Genomic DNA, 22545 nt, shown 5'->3' with positions numbered 1-22545 from the left:
TTTATATAAGAGTTTTAAGAGATACAAGCAAAAGAAACTATTAATTAATAAAATATACACATCAGTTTGACTAATTTTTGTGCATATTAATCATGTATTAATGGATTTTTTAGCCAGAATTTTATTACAAACCTAGTTGTTTCGAATTACTTGAAGAATAGATAAATGATATTTAAAGTTTTAAAATTTATAAGCCTCACACACTCTCTAAAATAATTGGATAAATCTACGATTCCCATGAATTTCTTTTTTTTTTTTTTTAATGACATACTCTACTTTTTTCGAAGGGAACATGCGGGGCTTGTAGATTGTATATAATAATACTCATTACACACACATAGGAAATATCTTCTCACCGGTCATGCTGATAAAGGGCTGATGAAAACAGCCCTCAATAATATTTTGCCACGTAGCCAACCCTTGGGTTTAACAGTGGAGGTGCGACATGTAGTAGAATGAACTCTTCTCTCCTCGCCCATCTCCTCTCTCCCATCTGAAAATAGAACTCTCCTCATCTAGAGCTTTTATCGCCCGTCTCCTCTCTCCCATATGAAAGCCCCTCTCGTCTCACTCTCCTCACCCAAATCTCTCATTAAAATTGTTGAGGAAAAAACCTCTATCATTAATTTTGTTGTTATTCTTTCATTCTATATGTTTAAATATTCATTATTACATGCCAATTCAACATGAAAATCATTTTCAAACGATCTCTCACATAATAACTTACCATAAAAGTACTGAAAAAATGAAAAAACATGATCCATGTTTTGGTCGAGACTTAATCCTTTCCTATTTCTATTCTGCAAAACCAAAACTTTCTTATGCTCCTGTTCTTCCTCTTCTCGCACCTTGAATATACAAGCTTGAGTCTGCAAGCTATGGTGGCTCGCTATGCTTCACTTTCAAACAATTCACCACCAACTTCCAAACAATCTTGAGAAGGATTACACTAAAGCACGCACAAATTTGACATTAAATGAAGTTCAAAATCTAGATGGTATTTTGCCAATTGAGTCACAAGGACTTTCTATGAAAAGCACGGGAAAATTTCTTGCGGATTCAAAGACTCAATACATTGCTAAAATGCATCTTCAATGAGCAATGCCAAACAAACTGTAGAGGACGACGGTACGTAGGATGATGGTGGCTGCGTCGGACTGGGTGGTAGCTGTGGGTGGCTACGTCGAACTAGGTGGTGTCGGAATGGATGGCTGCGTTAGACTGGTTGGCATCGGACTAGGTGGCTGCATCGGACTGGCTGGTGGCGGCGACAGGTGGTGGAAACAACAAAGAGGCACAACGTCGGGTAGCACTAAGCTTAGGAAAGGGAAAATACTTTTTAGGATTTTTAATTTATCTCATGCAGTCATCGTCATGGTGGGGGATAAATATCCGATAAAGCGCATATCCGCATGCAAAGAACAAAATCAGATTTCGGTAGGTGTACAACATCTTTGTAGTGCTAAGATATTATTCCTTCCTCAACGTCAATAGTTTTTAGTCTTAAATGGGACTTGTCCAGCCATAGATCGTGCCATGGCCGGCGTCCAAAGTACAATAATGCGGATTATCTATTAATGTACATCTCAATTAATGTTACGAACAACAACAAAAAAAAAAAAAAAAAATGAAAAGAAGAAGAAAAGGAAGCTTCTCTTGATCTATCTTTGGAATGAGATAGCTAGCTAGGCAGATAGCTCAGTTTTACGCGTGAAAACAGCGAGGACTATAGGTGGGAAAATGGGCATGCATGAGGACCAGGTCTTCTTTCTTAAATCTTTATTTCAGGTAACTCATGCATGTACTTCATAAAATGAGTTTGAGGTTAGGTTAATTTTTAACCCTTCACCCACGACAGATTAGTGTGACATTATCGTACGTAGGAGCTATTGACCCACTTGGTTTTTCGTGCCAAAAATATTCAAATTCCTGCGTTTTCTTTTCTTTTTATATGCACTTCTTGCTTATCATAAACATTTATACATGTGATGATGCAATGATTTCTTTCACCAATTCGCCTTCATCGACTTCCAACTCACAGATGTTCGTGTGCTAGCTAGCTGCTACATTCACTCATATGATCTGGAAGTGTACGTGCAAGTAACATATATATTCTAGTACTTAACATATATAGGAATCCGCAAAGCAATTACAGTTAGAGCAATGATACCCACGTAATACATTTTACAATATATTTCACAACATATATTTTAAAGTGAGGATACTTTTATAAAGCGATGTTATTTTTATAAAATATTATACTAAACTACTATTCATTTTAAAATATAATTGTATAATGTGTTGTAAAAAATTAAGCGTTTTTATCATTTTTCATCATGGCGGCTAGGAGGGTGGGGCCTGAATGAAATAATTGTATCCGGCCAAACCAGCTATATACCATGTTAGTCAATGAAAAGATGACATCTCAACATGATCTCTAGCTACCTCTCACGAAGAGAATGCTGATGATAATGAGGGGTCCATATCAGTAAGTTTCTAAGACTCGAGGAACAGTTGGCTGGTTTCATTTGGAGGGAGCACATATCCAGTAAAGAGATTTTATTGTCTTGGTTCCATATAGTATTGGGAATGTCGATCAGAGATCCATTGGAGTTTTAGCATATTCAAGGGTGACTCCCCACGTTCTCCAGCTGGCCGACTTGGCCAACCTATCTATCTATTTCTTCACCAGACTTTACTCAGATTCGGACTTTTTTAATGACAAACTTGGATACTAACTAAGCTCAGTTAGTCCTTTCAATAATATTTCTGTGACTCGCAAATCCAACCTTTCCATGTCTAGTTTTTTTGAGTTGGTAGGTACTCACTCACTGAGTTGTCTTGGCCCCACTCATATAGACTGGCAATGATGAGTTAGATCTTCCTATGGGGAAGAGGTCAACCCTAGAAAGTACTTGCTTGGGTATAAATATGTCTTCATCGTCTCCTTCCCCACCAAGCAAACTCAGCGCTTCTCTTAACACCTGATACTTGCAAAAAGAAGAGCCTCATGGAGCCTATGGGAGCCATCTGTGAGAGAGAATGGGGCTCTCTTGGTGGCATGTATATTGCTGAGGAGTCTGAATTTATGGCTCAGTTGCTTCATAACAATGCTTCTTTACCCAACGACTTGATTGGGGATTCAAGCTTCAGAGCCCCTTCTGATTTTTGGCCTGGCTATGAGTCAACTATGAATGGTGAAGGGCTTAGTGAAAGTTCATACTTTTCTTTGTATATGCCTAGCTCTAACTTTTACAGTTTTTCACAAGAAAGTAATTACAATGGTGGTAGCTCAAGCCAACAATGCTACGGCTCGAGTGATTCTCATCCAGTTTTGGCATCCGATGACAGCTCCATTTCCATGGATTTTTGCATGATGAACGTGAAAAAAACTGGCTCATTTCTCGTCGAAGGGTATGACTACTTGAACCAAGAAAAAACTGACGGCAATGCAGAAGAGTCTGCTGGAAATGTGCCTGCAGCTGTTCTTCATCCTGAGAAGGATTCACAGTACAGAAAAGAATCCGAGAAGCCACCACCAGAATCAATCCAGGAAGAAAAGTGTAACAACCCACCCGGGAATTCGAAGAAAAGATCTCGGAGTTCTCGAGATGTGAGTATAATAATAAGCTTCTCACCCTCTTAATATTGCATTAGATTTTTGCCGAGTGATCGATCGGTGGGTGTTTCATATCATAATGTATGGAAATAATTTGATTCATAGATTTTACTCATCTCCAATAAATAATGTAGATTCGGAAGAAAAAGAGGATGGCGCAATCGGAAAAGAATAAGAAAACAGGCAGCAATGAAGAAGATAGTAATCCTGGCATTGGTGAGCAGAGCTCCGGCAGCTTCTCCTCGGAGGATGACTGCACTGCTTCTCAAGAGCTGAATGGAGGCGCGAGTTCAGGTTTGAGTAGGAAAATTCCTGCTTCTCCTGACTTGAATGGAAAAACAAGAGCGAGTAGGGGATCAACCACCGATCCCCAGAGCCTATATGCAAGGGTAAGTCCCTGTAAATGCAAGCACGTACATCGACTGGACCTTTTCGCATGTTTGCTGCCTGGGTACATGAATAATGTAGAAACAAGTACTAAAACATCCACGAAAATAGTTGATTAGATACAAATAATGCAAGCAAAACATGGGTGATTATGCAAAAAAAAAAAAAATAATAAAATAAAAAAATAAAGAAAGACTCGATTTTTAAAGATCAAAACTAGAATGAGCACATAGGAGAAAAGATGAGAGGTGGTTAATTGCGTGCATGATGATGAATAAGGACAAAGGTTATTCAAGACAATTTCTTCCAATTATAGAGTATAAAAGAAGATATTTGATCTTTTGTATCTTGCAGAAAAGAAGAGAGAGAATAAATGAGAGGCTGAGAATTCTACAGAACCTTGTCCCAAATGGAACAAAGGTAGGCCGAGTTCTCCATGAACTTCAAATATTCATGCTGTGTACGTGAGTCCGAGGTGGACGCAGAATTCTCATATGATGATTCATTCTTTGGTATTGAAGGTTGATATTAGCACAATGCTTGAGGAAGCTGTCCAATATGTGAAGTTTTTACAGCTCCAAATCAAGGTAATATATATAGCAAATTAACTGAATCCTTGATAATCAATTACCTGCAATAATATTATAGCAATCTTTTTTATTGAACTAATCTTTTGTTTTCTTGTTGGCACTTTGAAGCTTTTGAGCTCTGACGATCTATGGATGTATGCTCCAATCGCTTACAATGGAATGGACCTTGGTCTTGATCTGAAGATCAACCCACCCAGATAATACTATTTAACAGTCAGAATATGAACGAAGAGCTAGCGTGGCATCCATTATTGCTGATACCTTATAATGGGCCTATAAAGCCCATTTTGAGGGGAATTTTTCAACAAAGATTCTTTAAATTTGCTCATTTCCATGAAATGCGCAGAATCTCTTTTATGACCAATAACTGTAACCTCCAGCATTAACACTTGTTATCCGATCGAGCTTGAATAAAATCTATATGTCCCATACATCTGGAATAATGTTCTCTACCTATCAAAGTTTCTGTCTTCGTTTGGAAATTATGGCATGATGGCATTCCTCCGGATGATCGGGTCCAAATGTTCTTGTTACTATGCGGGTTTTTTAGAAACCGCTAACCATGTCTTTGCAGACTGTGTCCTCTCCAAACGGGTTTGACACCATTTTCCTCTATTTTGGGTTTCAATTTCACCACCCTTGGTAATTGGAGGAATCAAGTCATTTAGTCGTACGTGGCTTGCCTCTAGAGGTTCGGACCAATTTCATCTTCTTGCGAGCCTTCTATCATCTCTCATTCTTTGGGAGATTTGGATTGCACGGAACAAAGCTAGATTCGAGGATATTCTCACTAACTTTGATACCATCAATTTATAAGATCGTCAATTGGCTTGGGAATCTCTACATCCTTCTTTGTCTTCTCCTCAACTCCAACTCAAATGCTTCCACCCTTGAGTCTCTTGACATTTCTCAAATCACCATCCGTGCGAGGCCCAATCTTGGTGAAATGGATTCCTCCTCCTTTTGTGAGTGGCGCTTCCAAAGACAACCCTAGTCCTTAGGTCCTCTAATCGCTCCATTATTGCTGACTTTTCTTGTTTTTTGGGCTTTGGTACTAATACTCTTGTAGAATTATCAGCTCTAAATTTTGGTTTTATTATGTGCTATCAGTTAAGTATTTCAGAACTCATTGTTTAATCATATTCTCTCATTGTTGTAAACTGGTTTAATACTGAATCTCAACCCCTGGCAGTATTTTGATATTTGGGATGATATTTTACAGTTCAAGCATCATTTTTTTGAGTCTCAAACATGTTTACAAAGAGGGTACTGCTTTAGCAGATAACCTTGCCTCATTTAGAGCCTTCTGCAACATGGTACGTTTCTCTTCTCTAGTTCAATTGCCTAAACATATGTTTGGTTTGCATGCTTTGGATCGTGCAGGTGCTCCTAGCTTTCAGAATTGACTCTAGTTCTTATTCCTTTACAGACCCTTTGTAATCTTCTATTATTAATTTTCTCATTTCATTTTTTTAGGAGCTTGATTTTGGGAATTTAATTGTAACTCTATGCTCCCTTTTTATACGGTATTTCTCCACTATAAATGAGGGTTATCAATAAAATTGAAATATCATCATTTTTCTTAAAAAGGAAAAAAGAAAAAAAGAGTTCCACGCCATCAAAAAATTTAAGATCTATTGGAGCGGTGGAGGTAATCTGGACGGCAGCAGGTGTCATCTTAGTGGGGGGAAAAAACATTTGGCGACGCTGAGCAGAGTGTTTCCATGGCCATCGATATGGGACTCGTTTTTACGAATGTGCAGAAGAATCAAAACACAATGGTCCTATAGTGTCATTCGGGCAAGCTATTCAGAGAGAGTCATGATTCTTTTCCCGGTTATTGAAGTCAGCCCGTCTTAAAAGCTAGAAGTAAGTTGCAGAAGTAATTAAGTGGCAAGGCTTCCTACATCCTTTGCAATCTGCTTCCAACCCTTATCTTAATGTTCAGCATGTTATACTTCTAACAAATAAAATGAAAAATTATCCTCTCTACTATTGTTTTGTCCTGTATAATACATAAGAACATAAGATCCACTCTCAAAATTCACGACTGGATAAAGATGGGTGCACCAAGGCAGCTTTACCTGAATCCTCAAGAAAAATGGAGGACGGAATTTTCCTTTTCATGGATGTTCCCCATTGACATGATTTGGTACTTCAGCTTGACTGTCTAGAGGCATATACTGTGCCATGATAGCTCTGATTTCTGAATCCATGTATGACTGCAGAAAAAACAATCATGAAAACATCAACAACCTGAATATTTTGCCCAACAGAAATCAAAGCTTTATACCCTTAACATTTCGCCTCCTCGGACCATCTTTTTTTTATTATTATTTAAAGCCAAATAAGATAGTAAGTTCAGACTATTATGCAAGGGCGTATTGAAGTAAAGGAAACTAAACAAACAAAATTATTATAGCTTCATTAAAGTCCACAATAATAACTGAAGAGTAATCATCATAACTTTTTTTTTTTATAGGTAATAAGTTAATTCATTGATAGAAAGATAGGCATAGCCCAAGTACACTAGGAGTATACAGAGGCATACACCTATTTAGGAACTAGAAACAGTTATAAGGAAATCATGGAAGCTGAGACCATTGAAATCTAAAGCAATGGCCCACAAAGACAAAGTCTTCCAGAGAGTAATCATCATAACTAATATGTCCAAGAATAGAATAGAATATAAGGATGGTTGTTTCCAACTAGAGTATTCAGTTTCTTTTTTCCCTTTCTAGGTATTAATACAAGTAACATTTATAAAGAGACCAATTGAACAGAACCCATTTTTGTATAAAATTTCTACCAAACAGGACCCAGTATAGTACTAAGCATTTTATAGATCTCATATGACTGTCAAGAGAGGTATAAACCAATGCTGAAACCAAAAGTAAAGGCTCCCTATCAACATGAATATATGGAGTCAGGAAACATAAAAATAATGCAACAAGCTTACCCGTAATCTATATTTGTATACAAGATATGCCCCACCAGCAGCCATAGCCAAGCCTATCAATATGACCCAAACTGCAGCCCAAGCAGATTTTGTCTCCCTGGATCTCTTACCTGCAGAACAACCAGAGAGAGGTATTTATACAGCAAAATAGTACGCACCACACTTCAGGCATAAAGACTAAGAGTCATAATGGATGGGTTGTTAAACTCACTAATGCAGGTATCATGGTCCCTGATATATAAGAGATCTCCACCGCAAGTGCAGTCAAAGCTCCCCAGGTATTCTTGCAGCTACAATCAGGGCACTGACAGGCTTTTTTTCTCTTTACATTCATCTATATCTGTATGGGAAGAAAGAATGTTAAAGAAAACAAAATTTATTAAACCCATCCAGACAACATGCTTCAACTAGAAACACCCTTATCTGAATCAGCTGCACTCTCTTGATTGTATCAAGAAGTTAGGCTACAGTCTAGGGCTGCAAATAACCCGGTGTTCGCTTTTAAGCAACTAAATGAGATGTATACTTCCTTTGTTACTTGGATTGCGCCTCCAATAAAATTTTGCATCACTTATATATATATATATATATATATATATACACACACACACATATAAATATAAGAAAAAGGACTAAATGATTCAAAATACCTGCCAAGTTTGACCATGCTTCCTCTTTTCGTACAGACAGCATACATAATGTACGAGATTACAATGAAAAATTGGAAACCCCACATTACAACAAAATGCTCCTTATTCCATGTTCTCAGATCTTTCATTAAAGCTTTTGACTTCTGTATAATATGTCAATGGATAGACCATGAAAACCATAACCTTTCCACCAGTCCTGTACTCTTTCCAGAAACCCCTCTGCTTCTAGCCACATTTTCAACCTTAAAAGGGGCACTTTGAGTCTATAGTTTGCAGCTTATAAGTTCTTTGGTTCCAATTGTTAGTGCACATGTTCGGTATATAAGAGTCAATTATATCTTTAAATGTATGACCCTATTAACCATGATAAAAATATATTACCACGTATACATACTACATATATGCATGCACACACCATATGTCAATCCAGATAATTTACAGCCCCTCATGCCAAAAAAGTGGTACCGATGATTCTAGTTATCGCATATGCTGTAACCACTCTGTTATGGACAACTACATCTCAGAAACGAGTTACATTCACATCATGCCTTCAGCTTGTGTGAGATGAAAAAACTACAAATACCCAAACATCAACAATGTGTCTGTTTCTTACCTTCACAATTTTTGACACCATCACCTTTAAATCCTGGAGGACACTGGCATTTTACCTCCCCATTATCCTGTTTGTGCAAATGGTGAGAATGTGAACCACAAGCCCGCAGGCACAACCCCCAGGTGAAGAGAGAGCAGGCTTCACGTGACTTACCGAACATGCAGAGAACGTGTGTCCATCTCGAGATTCATGCCAACAACCTCCATTATTTACATTGCACCTCCCAGGCCCACTTGCTGAAAGCAAGAAATAAGATACTTTAGAAAAGAAAAATGAGAGTCACAAGATATTTAAAAACTAAAAGAACCTCCAGGAATTTTCTTGAATAGAAACCAAATTTTAATGACAGTTACTTATAAAAGAAAATCTTAATGACAGTGAAAAAAAACTAGAATGGAAGCACACTAACTGCCTGTACGAAACGACGAGGTACAAATATCGTTTGCATCCGAGACTTTAGCCTGAATCATGCATAGTCAAAGGACATACCTTTCACTAGCCACAATTGAATAATTGATTTTTTAAATGCATGCTAGTTCAATTTTATTCTTTTGATAATTAAGAATTCTTTATTAATAAGCACAAGCAAGCAAGAAGTATACAAAAGAGACACCTATTAGAAGAAGATAGAGATACAAGAAAAACATGTAGGTTTAGCACATTAAAGTTATGGAGACATTTCAAGATAAGTATTGATAAACAAAGTGTTTTGAGCTCCTCTAAATGTCCTTCAGTGATCGTCATAGATTCTGTCACTCTTTTCCCTCTAAATGCACCAAATGAAACAAGTAGGAATTATCTTCCACACAACTGCAATTTCTGGGCTGCCAACTAATCATATCTAGGAACAAAATAGATCTACTACTTGCCTGGGCATGACCCAAGTCAAACAAATCCAACTGAAAAAATACTTGACACTGCACTTGCAGTCTCACAATAAAATAGTAAGGTGATCAACAGACTCCCCACATCTCTTATACATACAACACCAATCAATCGCGTGATGTGTCCCTTACTTAAATTTCCATGGCCGGAATCTTCTCTAAAGAGGCCGTGCAAGCAAAAAACACAGCTCTCAAGGATACATTTGTCCTCCAAATATTCTTCAATGAAAATGGGTTAATTTCATGAACAATAAGGGTACTATAGAAGAAACAAACACTGAGCATTCCTCTTATAGACGGGGCTCAGAGAATCTTGTCCTTGCCTTCTCTTCTCAATCTAGTGGAAGATTTAAAATTCACTAAACGCATCCACCTCCCAATCTCGAGCCGCTCTGAAGCATCCTTGTTATGACCAACACAATAAACCTCAAGGAAAACTTCCCTGAGGGCGCTATCACCTGTAACATGCCAATAGAAGGCCTAAACCACATGGCCTATACTCCAAAATGACTAGTCAATAATATAATTGGAACTCTATTGGAATCCTATAAAGAACAAGAACTTCTCATTCCCAAGCAATGTGAGATCTCATATACCACCTACCATTATCCTTATCATATGAGATATCACAATCATTTGTAACGCCAATGGAAGGCCCAAACCACATAGCTTATACTTCAAAAAAACTAGTAAATAATACAATTGGAGCCCTATTGGAACATTATAAAGAGTAAAAACTTCTTCTTTCTAAGCAATGTGAGATCCCATACACCACCTACCCTTATCCTTATCATGTGGAGTATCACACTCTACCTCTCTTAAATTGATCCCAACGTCCTCATCGGGCCCGTCCATCGTAGGTGGCATGGCTCAAGAACCACATTTCTGGTTGGGATAGACTCTGATACCATTTGTAACGTTTCAATATAAGGCCCAAACCACATGGCCTATACTCCAAAAGGACTAGTCAATGATACAATTGGAGCTCCATTGAAACCCTATAAAGAACAAAAACTTCTTCTTCTCAAGCAATGTGGGATCTCATACACCACTTATTATTATCCTTATCATATCGAGTATCACATCACCACACTATAGATTGAGTCAAAATCTGATCCTAGATCCTTTCCCACCTTAAATATGATGTCTCTAGAAAATTATCCCCCCCCCCCCCCTGCCTTATATTCTTCTATAGTCCCACCCATGATGCCCTTCTTGGCTTATATCTCCAACTTCATCCACCCACCCCAACCTTTGATAAGTTATTTTGCCCTCTACATATAGTTCTTCTTCAATCCCAGTCTTTCCACCAACGCCACCCTCAAACTTACCATAAGCCTCAATTGACAAGTGCCCAAGCCAACCCTAAACCCACCCCATCCCTGCTCTCTCTCTCTCTCTCTCCCCCCCAAAAAAAAAAAAAAATAAAAGGTATCTTCTACAGCCCCTATATTGTCTCTATATAAAGGTTGTAAACATCACATGCGGTAATTTTTAAAAAAACTAATATTGTGGATGTAGGTCTATATCCAATAAGAACTGAATGATGCTTTATAGAACAGAATATTTATTTTGGATCGGTAAACAAGATTTATTGATCGTAACAATAGTGAAGAGCCCAAGTATACGAGGCACACCAGAAAGTTATAGCAATTATTTATAGGAAAACAGAAAGATCATTCATTCACTGATATACTGAACAATATACACAACTAAAAAAGTTGCATTAAACTATTATTATGTTTATTATGTCCGCACTCCACATGTTTGGTTTGATGAGTCACCAGATAACCCCCTTCTGTCATCCCATCATTTCACAAATATCATTCATTAGACGTTACCGCATTACGCCCTGGTCAAGTTTGATGCAAACAAAAGCTACCGCACATAATTTTACCTTCACAAGTGGTATAACCATCTCCTTTGAACTGCACACCATCCATCAAGGGGCATTCGCATACCCTGCCACGAAATGTATCCTGAGCAAATAAACACTATTGTCAATTGGAAGATAAACTGCAACCAAGACAACAAAATTTAGAGTTCAAGTTTCCACCAGAATAGGGTTAAAGAAAAGGACAGAGCCAAAAGAGAACAGTTGGTGGGTGTTTTGAGTCTTTTATATAAATAACAAGTAGACACCTGATTAGCCAGTGGCTTTTGATTCCTACCTTACAGGCTGTGAGATTGGCAGCTTTGTCTTGCCAGCAACCACCATTATTGTCCAAGCACTCATTTGTCTCCACATCTGGCACAATTTAAGCTCGATTATAAACCTCAGATCCAGATTAAAGAAGTCTAGTTACCCAAGCGATCTACTTGTTCTTAACTATGCACCAAACTTACAGGAAAGACTTACCACCACTCAAACAAACAGCTGGTTCGGTAGTTTCCTCAAAACCAGAACAGATGGCCTTTAAGACTGCACCTTTTGCCAACTTCCCTGCAAGAACATATTTCAGAAAGGAAAACATCCAGGTTGCTAACTAAGAAATAGACACAAACAGACTAACCTCGATACTGTCGGTTATTGACAACAAGGGTAGGCAATATGGTTACATCACCTCTCGATCCTTTCCCAACCTACCAAAAATATTCTTGTCAAACAAATGAACAAACTGAGCTAATATCCCCAATTTCAAAAGATTGCCTAAGTCACTGCAACTGCCCACAAACAATTTGAATATCTCATTGGAAAGCTTAAAGCTGTTAAACAAAAATGTATACAGAGGAAACAATACTTGCGCATCTTGCTCTTCTTTTAGAACGGGATTTTCAGAATCATCATTTGAGTCCCCCATGCACTTCTCAATCTTTTTTATATCAAGACCTGAGCAGGCATCAAATGGAACACTTAAAAATCATTCATCATTAAGTATTGATATTATTTTTCTAAGGAGATATGATAAAATTACTTTACCAAGTGATTTAATGACAGAGTCGGCACAATCCTTGTTGTATTTTTTTTCTTTCATAGGACATCTGATTTGAAAATCAGTTACGTAGTCCCACCACACCCAAGGCTTTTTGGTCTCAGTTGCCACTCTAAAAACACATAGCTGCCTTAAGTTCTCAAGAACCACATCTTTCCCTTCATAACCCGTGCTGAAGTCTTGTTCAGGATCAGGAGCACAATATCTTCCATGATTGATGCACTGGGACTTGCACTGTTTGCTTAAGGTGAATGCCTGGGGACAGTACCAAGTTATATAATGGGGTGTGAATTGAGTGTAACCACCTTTCTCAAGTATCTGTGCTGCACCCTTGAAATCCTTCACAAATTCCATCAACATGTCACATTTAACCCCACATTCATCATTGCTGTTGGTCCATAGTTCGTATTCCACACGATCATCTGGATGCGGAACAGCTTCTCTCCAGTCAAGATTCACATTGACCATTTCCCCAGCTCTGTATTCTTTCTTTAATTTTTCACCAAAACTTTTTTCAATGAGCGCAGATGGTATCGTTATGTTTTCAATGTATTTTGCAGAGGCACCATCCTCTTGAGGAGTGTCCATGGTTATCAATGCTTCCTCAATGTTATCTGCAACAAGAACTGCAGAAGCCCCAGCTTTCTGGGCATTCCAGACCTTTAAAGCGAAAAAGCAATCTGAAAAATAACATAAAAAAGTAAGAAAGGTTTTAAGAGGAAGCTGTTTGAGGCCAACCCAATGCACAATGCTAAAACTCAAGGTTTAGAAAATCAACAAAACAAGAGTATCAAACAAGCAAATCATTTAATGAACAAGAGCCTTTATATCTGATGTGTAATATTAGTTTATATAACCCATGTTTCTGAGCTTCATGTTCTTTCTACCAAGAGACATGATCTTGGGCATACCATTCAACTGAATGGGATGACAGTTTCTTATTCTGAAACACATGATTCTTTTTATAAGTTCTTTTAATATCTATAGAACTTAATTAAAAGAAACTCATTCATGAATTTCTTGTATCACTAGAACATCACTCCTAGGTGTTGCTCTTGTATATGAACCATGTACTTGGGCTTTTTCCTATTCATATTATAGATAAAATCTTATTCACCGATAAAAAATTAATTAATTAAAAGAAAAGGGAGTTACTCAAGTACACATAAAGTATAAAAGAGATAGAAAAAGAAAAACAGTTGTGAACAGCCATGCAATGAAATAGGGTGTTTAGGAGGAGTGCGATGAGATGCATGACATCGAAATCAACCAAAGCACCTTTAAAGTGGAGCAAAAGGAAATCTAACCAATACATGGTTCCCAAACAGCCAAAATAAACCATTTGAACTTAATAACAAGCAAGCGAATAAAGGCTCCCATCCGAATACAGCAAAATATAACTCCGAAGAGCAAATTGAACCAAATTACCAATAGGCTACGCCCTAAATTAAGCCACAACAAAGAAACTGAACCTTGAACCTCACTATAACAGGCAAGTTCGTCAAAACTGCCAAAAAGTTGCCTCTCCAATCAACCAAGAAAAACTTTAAAATATAAAAAAAAAATAAGAAGAAGCACATGTATCCAAATGACAGGCACGGTACATCATCGATTAACAAAATAGTGATCAAATTAAGTCTATGACTTCATAGTAATAAGCAAATTAACCAAAAATGTCCAAAGGGTCTCTACCAAAAATAGTTTTAAGAAAAGGCACAATTTGATCCAATGATCAAAATGGTACCACCTCAATCAACCAAAACAAAGAAATTGAACTTCAATAATCACAATAGTAACAAAATTGATCAAACCGCAAAAGGGTACCTCCACGATCGACCAAAACGAAGGTCGGGAGAGCACCGGGCTTCGACTTGAACGAAATCCCGAACTCATCGAAGCCTCTGCAACCCTTTTGGTTCTCCTTCGGGTACGCCACAACTCCAGCCATACTGCCCCATATTGAGGTATTCCAAAGTTCCCAATGGCACTGTCATGCGTGCCTTTGATGCTCTCTGGCGACGTCACCCTCAAGCTGTTCTTCTCCACCACAAATCTCGCCAGGGTTGAAGGTATCAGAGACACCACCAGAAACCCTAAGAAGACTCTCAGTGCTGATCTCTGAAACTCCATTTTCAGGTCTACAAGGATAACGAAAAATGGGTTTTGGTATTTCAGTTGGTGGAAATCAGAGAAGAACAATTGTGTCTTGGAAATATGCAATTCGGGGTTGGGGAAGTTATGTTTCGAGAAAATGGAAAGTTGGGAGGTTAATTTGATCTGTTAATGATATTGTTACAGTCTTCCGAAAATAAACAGATTGGTTGCTTTCGTTCTCGTCGTCGCCGTTGATTATGCCGTTGGATTTGTATGCGGTAGTGTAGGAAAGAGCTGGGAAAAGTTGAAAACCCCAATAAATGTCTAGTCTTGGATGGAAACGCTATCAGCATCAGCCTTTTTTTTTATAATTCTTATATATATAATTCACTACTAATGATCATCCGTACAAAATGGCAAACAATTGGGTGGGATACCAATAAGCACGTCAATTCACAATTATTTCTCAATAAGAAAAAATATATATAAATATAAAAATAATTCCAACTGACTAAACTGGTTTCCTATTTCCTCACTCGACATTAAAATTATGAAGAATGATAGGGTTGTTGTTATCTTACTGTTTATTTATTACTTATTTTATATTTAATTTTTTATTAATTTTATATTTTACTTAATAGTTAAGAAAGTGACTATTAGTAAAATTATATTTTTTTAATTTTTTCTTAATAATTAAGGATGTTAAAAAAATATTTAAAAGAAAATAATAAAAAAATAAAAAAATTTGAAATGAATTATGAGTAATAAATTAATAGTAATAAGATAATAACTCTATCACAACTCTAAAATTATTAGTATATAGGTAATTTTTGAGTCATTCATTGACAAACAGTATCTGAGATTCTTGACAACGATCACATTCTAATAAAGAATGTGATTATTGTTTAACTCTATTCCCGCATTTGTAATATCGAGAGTGGAAAGTTCGTCTTGAGAAGGACATCGATTGTGGGATGTAGTGATGTATATAATCTCTATCTCCAACTTTGATGGATGATGACCCAAAATTTAAATATGAATCTGAAATTCTTTTGGTACGGTGAGTGTGATCATAATAGTGATAGATTTATAGGCTTTAAGCTGCTACTTCCCTAAAAACAACATTGTTCATAGAGGTGTAAATCGATGGGTTCAGTCGGGTTTAAGGATGTGATCTTTTTTTCAAATCGGACTAAATCGAACAATTATAAGAACCGGATCGGTAGCTATCGGCTTAATTATTATTTTTTTTTTTTAGATAAATTAATAAAAAAATTATTTAAATTATTAAATTAAAATTAAGTGAATTATTAATGTAAATTTAAAAAAAAAAAATTATCCATAAGTTAAAACGTGGTTACCTCGAAAGTGAAGCAGGATAGTTTCGCTGCTTCGGACATTTATCACGTGGACAGCCCCGACAGCAAAGAGATATATAGCATGGAATAGTCTCAAAAGGCAGCGCAAGATCGCACCACCGATGTTTGCCACGACACCCCTATTGATTACCAAATATAACTACTCCTCATTCCCAAGCCGCCCAAGACTTATTTGTCAAAGGATTCACTCGTCCTTTGACCATTTCATTGCCACTACCACTCAACCAATCTTCCTAGTTTATACATGTACACAGTACACCTTCCTCTTGCGGTTTCTGTTCAAAGTACCTATCCACGCATCAAAGATTTTGTACTCAGCTAGTTTAGAAGAAATTAACAAGAGGAAGCCATGGAAGGTTTAATTCCTTATCTTGTCCAAGCCATCAAGAAGCAGAAGCAGAAGCCTCACAACAGCTACATGTGCCTTTCCAAGGGTTCCACCCGTAGCTACCATTTGTTGTTGAATGGAACGGACTCGACCGAGAGCTCGTCTCACCGGCGAACCTGGTCGGACCAGTTTCAGCGGCCGACCATGGAGTCCTTAGAGCAACGATCTGGACTTGAATATGCCCGTTCCTGCAGCATCAACAACAATTCTATGACATTTACTTCGATGGTTATGCTCCAAAGATCGGTTCCAATTTCTCTCACGTTCGTCGCCGATGAAGAGCGTTTTCTTTTCTTTTGATTGGAATTGTTGTTTGGGTGAAAAGGGTGGAGCTTCATCAAAATGATGCGTCACCATTCATTGTGATTTCTTTCATTGTGTTTTCATCATCGTTATTCGCAGATTTTAATTGAAATTGTATATCCAGCTTTGAATTTTGATCTCTTTGGAAGATGCCGTTCTAAACCCGTTCAGTGGCTACTGACAGTCAATTTTCTTGGATATAATCTTCTTAAGCATAAAGTGAGAAGATTTAGCATATTGTTCTTGGTGATTGCATCTCAAAAATATAAACACAAACACTATAAGAAAAGGCTTTAAAAATACTTGCAGAGTTTTGGACAAGAGAAAATCTTAGACCGGTGACTCCTACAGTGATAGAATACCGGAGACCAATAGAAAAATGACACGTAGCGAGCGCACATCTACTCCCTCTATCTCTGCTCTCTTATTGGATCTGACTCGTTTATCTCATGACCTCCCCCACTCTGCCCTCGATCTCTCAATCTCTCTCTGCCCTCTCCAGATCCAGAGAAAACCCGTTCAAGAGATCCACCACGCCTTTGCCTCTCATCGAAAAGTTCAAGCCGTCTCTCACCTGCTCTCTCGTGATCGAACCTGAGATTCAACTCTCTCGAACTCTAGTTAAATTCAACTTGGGTCTCTCACGCTTCCTCTCTCAATTCGAAAACTCCATCTCTTGTGACCGAACCCTAGCGTAACATCGAGATCGAAGGAGAGAGAGTGAGAGTTGAGAAATTTGTCGATTGATTTCAGGAAGATGCCGTGCGAGATCGAACGAGAGAGAGGGAGAGTCGAAGTAGAGAGAGAGAACCCAAGTTTCTAAAATCGTAGCGAGAGAGAGAACTTAGGTTTCTTAAATAAAATCGTACAGGGAGACAGTCGAAGTAGAGAGAGAGAGGCCTTTCTGAATTCTGGGAGAAATTGAGAACGAAGGAGAGAGAGAAGCTTACCCGTATGCATCCCCACGTTAGCATGCCATGGAAGGCTTACGTGTCACAACCTGATTGGTCTCCGATAACCTAAGTTATTGTAGACTCCTGGCTAAAGCGTTCCTCTTTGGACAAATGTAGGTTACCAACTTACCATCATCTCAACGGTCTAGATACTCTAGGACTTGGTATGGAGCTCATGTTCTTATGGCTCAGATGCCTTTGAATCCTTCTCTTCAGCATTACTTAAATTGCGAAAGAACTGTACAGATGAGCATCATCGGGTTTATTAGGTCTCGTTTGTTTTCACATATAAGATATGATAAAATATAAAAATTGAATAAAGTATTATTAGAATATATATTTTTTAATATTATTTTTATTTTAAAATTTGAAAAAGTTAAATTATTTATTTTATTTTATATAAAAATTTAAAAAAATTATAATAATTAGATGAGATAAAAATAGTTGGAATAGCAAACCAATCCTAAGAAAAGAACCGTACAAAGCCGAATCTCTTTGTTCCTCGTAGCCTGGTTCGTGTCAACCAGCTGTATAAAGTACCGTACCCTCAGCTCAACACTGGAGTTTACGCTGCATATGCATACTCGATAGCTGGAGTAAAACTCATTCAGAAAGTTAAACTACAAGCTGATTGCCCTGGGAACTGCTTCGGACCAGTGCTACCAACCATTCACAGAATAATTTTCTACAGTTGGATAAGCATAATTCCCAAAAACTCTCTAGCTGGCCTATGCTTCAAAGAATTTATAAGAAAAAGTATTCAATCAATGGTCTTGATGAAAATCTGCTCAAACATGGATCAGAGTGAAATCACTTCCGAGATTTGAACCTGGTGCACCATCTTATAAGAAGCTCTTCAACATTGGCATCCATTCTTGTACCAATGCCTCCCCAAACCAACATGTGGCCATAATCTCCAAATGTTGTACCCGTCACTTCATGTACAGCCTTGAACCCAATTCTGGTGTAGAACCTAACAAGCTGGAATATGTAAAAGATTAGTTTCGGAATATATGGAAGGACTCTTTTATTTCCAAGACAATTTAAATAATTGAAAGGAAATGTGGCCATGCCGGAAGAAACCATATCAACTGTGCAGTACTTTGCGCTTGACTTATGCCAACTTCGAACTAATACTAAAGTTTTGTGTTTGAGAGATGTTTCTGAAGCAGATGATGAATTAACATGGAACAGAATGATATAGAAAAAGTCTCTGATGAAACCAGTTTGATTTTCTGCTTTCCTTTAACAACATCTTCCTAACCATTTTACCTTTTCCTTTCCAAACGGGCTGAGCAAAAGAGACTACTTAAACGGCAAAATATCAACTGGCTGACAAGTGTTAGTAGCACTTTTGAATTAAATACAACAATAGCACATAATGTAAAACGATTGGGAGGAAAAAAACCTTCGAATGGTAAAGATCAGAGTCATTAATTGCCAGTAACTCAGCTGTCTTGCAACCACAATCATATCCATACCTTACAGCAACAGCTCCAATGAACAAACCAATACCAAAGATTGATTTCTCCATTCCCAGTGTCTCTCTCCTCAATCTAATGGAATCCAAGTGAAGAATTCTCCCTCTCAGCCAGACCCTTATCAGGCCCTCAGCCTTCCCAAGCTCTTTTTGGGTTTCCAAGCTCTTGGCTGTGATTCTGAAAAAGGGTCCGAGAGTTTGGAGCTGAAGGTCAAGGTTCTGGGCCTTTGAGGACTCCAATATCTCTGACATGGTTGGTAAAGTGGCCTCAATCTTGTACTTTCTGTTTTCAGAAAGGGTGGTGCTTTTCTGGAGGGAATTCAAAGGGGCTTTTGATGTAGCTTGGGATGGTGAGATTTGGGGTATAGGGATAAACGAAGGAGATGCGACTTGGGGTATGGTTCGGATTCTAAGATGATTTGGTGAAGGAAACTTGGAACTTGGTATTTTGACAGTAATTGCCATTTCTGGTTATCTGTGGAGGTGTTTGTGGTGAGCAGATAACGCGAGGGAAACGCGTCGTCAGTTGGACTGGCATAGGATCGCCAGTAACGAAACACACAATTTTTAGCCTTACTTCATGTCTTGTCTCTCTGTTTCTGAGACTCGAGCCGTGAAGTGAAGGGATTGAATTTTATGTTGAACTTGTGACGAGACTCTAGTCGCGTCGTGAACGCTGCAGTAGCGTTTCAGTAACAGCTGCTGCTAACGTACTAGGGCGATGGTTATACCTGAAAAGACGGACTTTATCGTCACTATAAGCCCGTTAAACCAAACCTTCCTAAGCTAATAAGTATTTGGTTGTTTCCCTGAGATGGATCTTGTCTTTTAGGGATCCTAAATCTAATAGATAACACGAGTTCATTTTCTCAATGAGAAGCTGTGTTATTTTTTAAAACTTTCAAAAGAAAATTAGTTTTGGATTATTTAATGGAGCTTGAGTTTGTGAAAAATAAAATAAAATAAAATAAATTATGTATTTCTATCAAGACTAAGAAATGAAAATTTTAGAGTGCTAAATGAATGCTATGAACTTCATCCTCTTTGGATTATGAGAACAAGAAAATGAGTGTTTCTTGAAGTGCGTACAACACATTTATAAAAGAGTAATGTGTGCAGAGTCATAGTGTGTGTAAGTGTCTTGCAATCGTTTTGAAAAAAAAAATTATTATTTTTTCATGTAGGTCTTATATTTATTCATTTTTTTAAATAATTGTACAGTACTTACATACTCATGATTGCAAATATTATTTCTCTTTATAAAACTTTATTTACAATCTATCTATTGATACACCAAAAATAGCATTAATATAAAAAACTTATCACATCAATTAACATAAAAAATCATTTTGATGCGATTCCACAATATACAAGAGGCCAAGTATAAAACTCTTTATTAAGCAATGTTTGAAAGATAATGATAGGTTGACTATCAAATGTGCCCACTAAATGTGCACAATAATAAAAATGTATTTTTTTAATCATTTTCTAAACATCCTTAACTATTAATAAAAATAAAAATTCACTAATAGTCACTTTCTTAATTATTAAAAAAAATAATAAAAAATATAAGTGGACACATTTAATGAACATATTTAATAGTGACACTATCATTTTTCATGCTTAAAATGGATAGTTGTCTATTACTATTCTCAACTCAACTTCGATAAGTGATATTCTTAAATATAATCATAACAGTCCCAACGATCATTAATGAAAGAAAATGTGGCGCCCACGACCCCCATATAAGGAGACACGAGAATCGAGATGCCGGAATGATGACAATATAGGTCACACGTACAAAAACAAAGGAATCGTGGCGTCAGGATGATAACAACACGGGTCACACATCTCAACGAAATGTGCTAAAGTGTGTGCAACATGCAAGAGTGCACAATAAAAATCGCAAGGGATAATATAAATAAGTCATCTAAGTACCAGAAATTTAAATACAAATATTCGAAACAAACTACCTTTAAAGAGTTATACAGTCATCTCAAATATATTACAAAGGCAACACATAAATTGATAAAAACGAAACTCGATAAACAGGAGCAATCCCAGATCACTCCACCAACGGAGCCAAGCTAAGGCTCGTCATTCTCATCTGCATCAAAATCTGCGATACCATAAAATGGTACCACAGGTAAGTATAAACCAAACAACTCTCGGGATAAAAACATATTAATGCAACCAACATACATTCATACGACAAAATCCACTTAGCCATAAAATACCATTTTTCTCCAAAAATGATTATTTTCAACACACGCCATGAATACTTATCAGAGTACTGTAGGCGAGAATCACAGGCAGGACTCTACCACCGTCCCTGCTTACCACCATCCCTACCGCGTGCACCGTAGGCGGGAATCACAGGCGCGACACAACCACCATCTCTGCTTACCACCATCCCTACTGCGTGTACCGTAGGCGGGAATCACAGGCGGGACTCTACCACCATCCCTACAGTTCCTTTCCACACAATAAATATTTATCACACACCATGAATACTTATCAGAGCACTGTAGGCAGGAATCACAGGCGGGACACAACCACCATCCCTGCTTACCACCATCTCTACCACGTGCATTGTAAGAGGGAATCATAGGCGGGACTCTACCACCATCCCTACAGTCTCTTTTCCTTTTTCTCAAACCAGTCAATCCAGTTGTTTCAAACACACTCAAATCATTTCACATGAAAATCTAATTTTCAGATAAACACATGAACATGTATGCAATCATGTGAAAACCCAGTTTTCATTTATAAACATGAACATGCGTGCAAATATGCCATATACATGAAACAACACCACAACAATAACCAACAATGCAAACCAAACACACAACAACTCCGTCCACAATCCATCCGACCCCCGAACTCCTCAGACTCAGTCCGGCATGTCCAACCAGATCACAATAATATGTGTTAGTGCAAAAATACATTTAAATCACGAAAGTTATTTGGAAAAATACTTACAGTGCTATATTATAATTTTCCAATGATCACGAAGCTGCAAGAAGTGGCGGCTCAGCAACGTAACAGTGTAAAATACACTGTGGTCGTAGGTCTCAAATACCTACTTTTGAATGGAGACAAACTAAGACCCGAAATTGATAGGGTAGAGCTTAGAGAGGTCGGTGAATCCAATGGTGGTGGTGGTTTGCCGTGGGTGGCGGCGCAAATGGTGGTTTTAAGGCCAAAAAGTCTGAAACGGAGATGAGCTTGGTTGTGCTTCACCGGTGACAGATCGGAGTCGGGATTGGATCCATTGGGTTGCCAAGAGGTCGGGGATGAAGTGGTGAAGAGA

General features: G+C 37.8%; 3 protein-coding genes across 4 annotated transcripts; 1 reads left to right on the top strand and 2 right to left on the bottom strand.

Annotated features, from left to right (window-relative positions):
* The first annotated feature begins 3010 nt into the window (after positions 1-3010).
* On the top strand, positions 3011-5107 carry LOC121256990 (transcription factor bHLH84). The gene is made up of 5 exons (XM_041157827.1): positions 3011-3613; positions 3754-4008; positions 4361-4426; positions 4528-4593; positions 4705-5107. Exons 1-5 carry the CDS (start codon positions 3011-3013, stop codon positions 4795-4797), a joined length of 1083 nt encoding a protein of 360 aa, XP_041013761.1. The 3' UTR covers positions 4798-5107.
* Positions 5108-6504: 1397 nt separating this feature from the next.
* Positions 6505-15080, bottom strand: LOC121256989 (vacuolar-sorting receptor 3-like). The gene is given in 15 exon segments (XM_041157826.1): positions 6505-6818; positions 7556-7665; positions 7767-7826; positions 7829-7874; positions 7876-7895; positions 8819-8885; positions 8972-9054; positions 11600-11681; positions 11874-11950; positions 12062-12145; positions 12216-12285; positions 12444-12532; positions 12623-13315; positions 14460-14585; positions 14588-15080. Coding segments are annotated over 15 exon segments (1884 nt in total). The 5' UTR covers positions 14766-15080; the 3' UTR covers positions 6505-6719.
* Positions 15081-18199: 3119 nt separating this feature from the next.
* LOC121256988 lies at positions 18200-19826 on the bottom strand. 2 transcript variants are annotated; one of them, XM_041157824.1, is made up of 2 exons: positions 19234-19826; positions 18200-18733 (listed from the first exon to the last, which is right to left on the bottom strand). In XM_041157824.1, exons 1-2 carry the CDS (start codon positions 19695-19697, stop codon positions 18685-18687), a joined length of 513 nt encoding a protein of 170 aa, XP_041013758.1. In that variant the 5' UTR covers positions 19698-19826; the 3' UTR covers positions 18200-18684. The 2 variants fall into 2 exon arrangements, with proteins under 2 accessions (XP_041013758.1, XP_041013757.1); XM_041157823.1 differs by having other exon boundaries at positions 19161-19823.
* Between the last annotated feature and the right edge of the window lie 2719 nt (positions 19827-22545).

This window comes from Juglans microcarpa x Juglans regia, chromosome 3S, assembly GCF_004785595.1.
Source record: "Juglans microcarpa x Juglans regia isolate MS1-56 chromosome 3S, Jm3101_v1.0, whole genome shotgun sequence".
Lineage (NCBI taxonomy): Eukaryota > Viridiplantae > Streptophyta > Magnoliopsida > Fagales > Juglandaceae > Juglans > Juglans microcarpa x Juglans regia.
Note: the sequence above shows the minus strand (reverse complement) of the source record. Positions and strands in the feature narration are given on the sequence as shown.